General features: G+C 39.4%; 1 protein-coding gene across 1 annotated transcript; it reads left to right on the top strand.

Annotated features, from left to right (window-relative positions):
- Positions 1–3,671: 3,671 nt before the first annotated feature.
- LOC133314825 (uncharacterized) lies at positions 3,672–4,511 on the top strand. Its single transcript, XM_061516353.1, has 3 exons — positions 3,672–3,926; positions 3,975–4,238; positions 4,281–4,511. Exons 1-3 carry the CDS (start codon positions 3,672–3,674, stop codon positions 4,509–4,511), a joined length of 750 nt encoding a protein of 249 aa, XP_061372337.1.
- The last annotated feature ends 1,461 nt before the right edge of the window (positions 4,512–5,972 follow it).

Genomic DNA, 5,972 nt, shown 5'->3' on the forward strand with positions numbered 1-5,972 from the left:
CAAGCATTAAACAAAGGGGAACGACATGGGGACCACAAACATTAAACAAAGGATGACAAACAACAATATAAAAAAGTTTCAACTTATAAATACTCATACCTTTTTCAACGGAATGCTCAGCCTCACAAAGTATCCAAATATGGCCCTTATTTCTTCCACTGGTTCCCTTCGATTCTGGAAAAAGTTGGCAATATTCTAAACGCAAGCACCAGGGTTTAATGGACGGTCTTCTTCCTTCCTTCTCAACGATGAAGTGTCGATGTTAGAAGAGGGGGAACAGGTAAAGTGTCCAACGGTTAGGTGAGGGGCAAAATTGGGTTTTTGAAAAAAGGGTTGTCCAAGTGGCTGAGTTTGTACCAAACGACGTCGTCCAACCACTCCACGTGGGCAACCGCATGTCACTTAACGTGACACATCAGCACCGTCACTCACTCCGTCAATTTTCATTTGACAGAAGGACTAACGTGGGACCTGTTTGACATTGTTGGGGACTTTTTTTTGAGTTTATTTTTCTTAGGGACTAATTTGGCCACCGCATTTTTTGTCAGGGACCAATTTGGGTCTTTACTCTAAAAAAAAAAACAAGAACAAGTGAAAGCAGATAACCACCGCTACATCGCGTTGCTGTCATCACCTTTACATTCAATAACAATTACATGTGAAGTTACAAATCTTATTAATTATCAAAGATTCTCGTGAATTATTAATTTCCATAATAAATATTTAGAGTATATTAAATATTATAAAAAAAATTATTAATCAATTAATAACTAATAATATTATTGCCAAAAACAAACACATATAATATAGAGTAAATACCATTTTTCATTCCTGAAAATTCTTACGAAGTCTCTTTTGGTCTCCAATAATAAAAAGGCTCTTTTTGGTCCTTAATTTTGAAAAAATAGTGTCACGTTTGTCCTTCTGTTAGTTGGCATCCAACGGCCCAACTAACGAAGCACACGTGGAACGTTAGTTTGATGAGTCACTAATGTCACAAGCCACGTTCGATGAAAGAAACGACGTCGCTGTGTATATGCGAAGTGTAGCAGCTGTAATTAGAAGCGGACGACGTCGTTTCTATAGAGGAGACATCTTCCACCTTGGTCTTAACTTAGTTGACTCACTCAGACAACAACAACTAACTTCTCCATACCCCCCATTTCCTCTACTCGTGAGCTATATTTCCGGTGAAGGTTGTGAGGAATGGTGGTTTGTGGGTCAACATCTCCTCTGCGGTTGCAAGGATTTGGAAGTAGTGTGGTTATTTGGTCAACATCAGAAAAACGGTTGTGAGTGTGGAAACACATTCGAATAAGGTACGTGGAACAAGTCATTTCTTTATTATCTGTGGTCCCCCTTGTGAATGAGTCATTGTTTTTTGTTTAATCTGGTCCCCATGTGCAGTACCTGGTAAAGATATTGTTAGAGTTTTATTTTGTACAGAACTTGTTGCATGTGGTCCCCTTTTCGTGTTTTATATTTGCCATGTGTAGTGTTTTGTGGACCCGAGTTTTTAGCAATGAACTGCATGACCATTTCAAAAATGTCTAAGTGGTTGTCCCTGACTATTAAAGTATTATTGTAATATTGATAAATCATGATTGGTTTGATGATACTGTAAAATAATGCAATGGTAGTGTAAAAAATGTTTGTGTTCTGTTTTCTATGCATATGGATGAATATATAGTCATAAGATATCATCATGGGGGTGTGTTGGTTAGGAATGACTAAGGGAAGCTTACTTATGTAAATGGGAGAGTGGATGATTTACCTGAGATGGATGTAGATTATGTCAACCTTCGTGACCTTTAAACTCTGTTCAAGGGGTATGGATATCAAAATGTAGACAGATGTGGTGGCTTAAGCCTATTGAGAGCGATTTAGAGGTAGGGTCATGTCTTCTTGAAAAGGACTCAGACGTTGTGGAAATGGCTAAGGCTGCCTTAGGTAATGGGAACAAGGTAGATATTTATTTCGAAGATTGCATTGCAGTTCCTGACATTGTAGCACCTGCACCTGCAGAAGGGAATGATGGGTTAGAGTGTCAAAGTAGTGATGAAGAAGAGGTGTTAGCTGATTCAGTTGGCAGTTCAAGTGACTTGCATATGACTTCTGCTGATGAATATGAAGAGGGAGAGGGCAATGGACTATCAAGTGATTCATATGACAGTGTAGAAGATGAGCCATATAAGCCTCCTCCACCGGGTTATGAGGACGAAACAGAGGATGAGCCACTTATGTCATTTAAAAAAAGGCATCATGGAAAGAAGAAAAAAAAGACAGTTAACCAGCATGACAGGGAACAAAACTTGGAAGAGGATGACCAGAATATGTCTTTTCAAGAGCACGGGTATGGTTATAATTCTGAAGAGCTGAAGACTCCTCCTTCAAGTGGGGATGTGGAGGTTGAAAAGGCTGTGTTTTCGAAGTTTATTGTAGAGAATACTTTTGGTCATGTCCAACTAGAGCTTGGAATGGAGTTTGTAAGTTTAGACCACTTTAAAAATGGTGTGAAAGACTACAATATAAGTCTTGGGAGACAATTTAAGTAGGTTAAAAATGACAAGGTAAGAGCAAGGCCAAATGCTCAAATGAAGACTGTGAGTGGATGATATATTGTGCCTGGAACAACAAATTGAATAGTTTCCAAGTGAAGACATTCAATGATTCACATTCTTGCTGCAGAATTTTCAAAAATAAAAGGGCCAGCAGGGATTGGGTTGCAAAAAAGTTGGAGAAAAGGCTGGTCACACAGCCCAACATGACAAGGGCTGAAGCTTATGAGCATTTAAAAGAGGAGTACAAGGTCCATGTGCATCTCAAGAAAGTGAGCAAGGCATTGCATAAAGCCAAAGGCAGAATAGAAAGATGTGAGAAGGAACAGTATGCCAAGTTAAGGGACTACCTAGCTGAGCTTTTGAGAAGCAATCCTGGCTCCGCTTGCCAGATACAAGTAATACCACAACCTGTACCTGAAAGGCCACCTATTTTTTCTAAACTGTATATATGTCTTGATGCCTGTAAGAAAGGGTTCAAAGCTGGTTGTAGGCCATTGATTGGCCTGGATGGTTGTTTCTTAAAAGGATACTATGGGGGACAACTCTTGAGTGCAGTGGGAGATGATGCAAACAAGAGCTTTTATGTTATTGCTTATGCAATGGTGGACAGTGAGACCAAAGAAAATTGGAAGTAGTTTCTGAACTTGTTATAAAAGGACATTGGCAGCCATGTAGTCCATGGTTGGAACTTCATTTCTGATCAACAAAAGGTATGTTTATTTAAAACTGTCTTTTGGTTTTATATGGATACTATATATCCTGAACATTGGTAGCTATGTTTTATGATTTTATTTAAAGGTGACTTTGTTGCTTCATATATGGATGCAGGGTTTGATACCAGCTTTGCAGGAGGTGATGCCTGGTGCACATCACAAGTTTTGTGTGCACCATGTCTGGAAGAATTTCATTAAGTAGTGGAAGGACAAGGCCATTAGGGGAATAGTTTGGGAATGTGCAAGATGCACTATTGTACCCCAATTCAAAAGGACTATGCAAAAATTGAAAGATTTGAATGAAGATGCTTGGGCATATCTACACAAGATTGACCCCTCATGCTGGGTCAAAGCTTATTTTAGTCACTGGCCTAAGTGTGACAACATTACAAACAACATGGCAGATGTTTGGAATGCGAAAATTGTAGGATATAGGTCCAAGCCCATAATCAGTCTATATGAAGAACTTAGGTGTTACATCATGAGGAGGATGGCAGCACATCAAAGAATTCTTGGAACGGTTAGGGGTAAAATTGCCCCTGCACAACAGAAGAAGCTTGATCAATTGAAGGTCCTAAGCAATTCCTGGACCCCTACATGGACAGGGAATTTGAATCAAGACATATATGAAGTTAGTGGAAAGGGTGAAAGGGTTGGAGTCAATTTAACATATAAGACATGTGCATGTAATCCGTGGTAGCTGGCTGGATTGCCATGTGAGCATGCAATTGCTGCAATATGTCACAAGAATGAACCAGCAGAGCTGTATGTGCATCAATGGCTGACAGTGGATGCTTTGCATGCCACTTATGCACACACCTTGAACCCTGTCAATTCTGATAAGTATTGGCCTACCTCAACTGAGCCTAAACCTATTCCTCCACCATTGAAAAGGCCAATTGGTCGTCCCAAGAAACATAGGAAAAAGGATCCAAGTGAGGAACATGGAAGCAATACCAAAAGAGTGAAAAGAACATATGCTGCTAAATGTCCTAAATGTGGATAGGCTGGTCACTATGCAAAGACTTGTAAGGGACCAGCAGCAAGCAAGAAAGGGAAGAGACCAGCAGCTCCTTCAACTCCAGTTACTGTCAACATCCCATCAAGACCTGGAGAGGAGCTCCCTCTGAGTCAAGGAGGACCACCGCTACCAAGTTCCCAAGCAGCTGAAGAATCAATTAGAGGCAACAACTCACCACCTTCTGCCCCACCACCACCCAGAAGTTTTGTCCAGTGAAACTCTCAATGCAACAAGCAGTGGCACAAGGAGCAGGCTAATGGCCTTCATGACCACACCTGGGTTTAGGCCACCAAGGCCAGCGTGAAGGACATGATCAGTTGTAGGTTTGGTGTTTTTTGTATAGGCAACACTGGTATCTTTGGCCATTTTTTTGTATTGTTGGCCATTACGAATTGTACCCCCACATTTTTTTGTATTTAAGGCCATTAGGTGAATTACATGCAGCTTTATATTACAATTGACAGGCCCCCTTTTTGTTATGTGCTTGTAATCATGATTTAGATACTGTTTGATGGATGGGTTTAGAATTGTAAATGGCTACTTTAATCCTGATTTATCAACCTTGGTCAATTGCTTTCTTTCCCATTGTTTAATCAGTTGCAATTTTTTCCCTTTCTTTGCTGCAATATGTCTCTGATACTAACAACTAATATTTGAAAGACTTGTGGTTGGTGGTTTATCAACTGATTTATCAATCTTGGTCACTTGTTTTTCTTGCTGCAATATGTCTCTGGATACATTTGTGGTTGGTGGTTTGTGATACAATGATGTCATGATTTACAAATCAAAATAGGGCCATTGGATTGCTGCAATAGGACCATTGGATTGTTGCAATAGGGCCATTGGATTGCCGCAATAGTGGTTTGAAAGGTTTGTGGTTGGTGGTCTGCTGCAATATGCCTTGGCACTTATGTTTTCATGTCCATTTTTTTAGTGTTAAGGACCAAATAAAGCCTCGATAAATTTGTCATGGACCATAATGGGTTTCGTGAAATTTGTTAGGGACCAAAATGAGTCCACACAATCCCATTTTGAAACAAATATGACTGCATTCCAACTTCCAACTTCTGATATGCAGATTGATTGACTTAATATAAAAAGGTGTGGTATGTGGTTTGTGACACAATGCTTCCAACAGATACATTCATTCCAGCCTAATTATGCAGATAAATAACAAAATGGTTATAATCCATCATGGCAGTGGATTCATAACAGGAATAAAACATATGATGCAAACAGATGGCAAGGAATAATCCATGACCTTGTTCATGCCATTGACATATAGTGTAAGCTCGACCAAAGAAATGAGTCTACACAAAAACACATTTTCAAACCAATACAAAATCAGCCATATAATAAAAGCATCTTCATTCATTTGCTCATTAAAGTACAAAGAACTCATTACATTTCATTCAAGAAAAAATATATTTGGTACACTATATTTGATTGTTACCACACTTGCAACAAAATTACAAATCATCATCACACCTACACAAGCACCAACTATGACCCTAGCTGACCTACCAACATGCCTAATTTCATTGTCCATCATATCTAACTCTGAAACCATCTTCAGGTAGAGCTCATTCAGCTTTTTTTCCTGGTCATTAATCTTCAGTTCTTGCTCAATAATCTTCACACCTTGGTCTTTCAGCTTAACTTGCAATTTTTCACTCA

The sequence above is a fragment of the Gastrolobium bilobum genome, unplaced genomic scaffold, assembly GCF_033153095.1.
Source record: "Gastrolobium bilobum isolate Gb01-03AN ecotype WA unplaced genomic scaffold, APGP_CSIRO_Gbil_v1 utg11595, whole genome shotgun sequence".
NCBI classification, from domain to species: Eukaryota; Viridiplantae; Streptophyta; class Magnoliopsida; order Fabales; family Fabaceae; genus Gastrolobium; species Gastrolobium bilobum.

Bases quoted from the DNA above. Each gene is read 5' to 3' on its own strand.
- LOC133314825 (XM_061516353.1), top strand. From the start codon at position 3,672: ATGGCAGATGTTTGGAATGCGAAAATTGTAGGATATAGGTCCAAGCCC. The intron at 3,927-3,974 runs GTTGGAGTCAAT...AATCCGTGGTAG, and splicing joins TTAGTGGAAAGGGTGAAAGG to CTGGCTGGATTGCCATGTGA. The intron at 4,239-4,280 runs GTGAAAAGAACA...AAATGTGGATAG, and splicing joins ATGGAAGCAATACCAAAAGA to GCTGGTCACTATGCAAAGAC.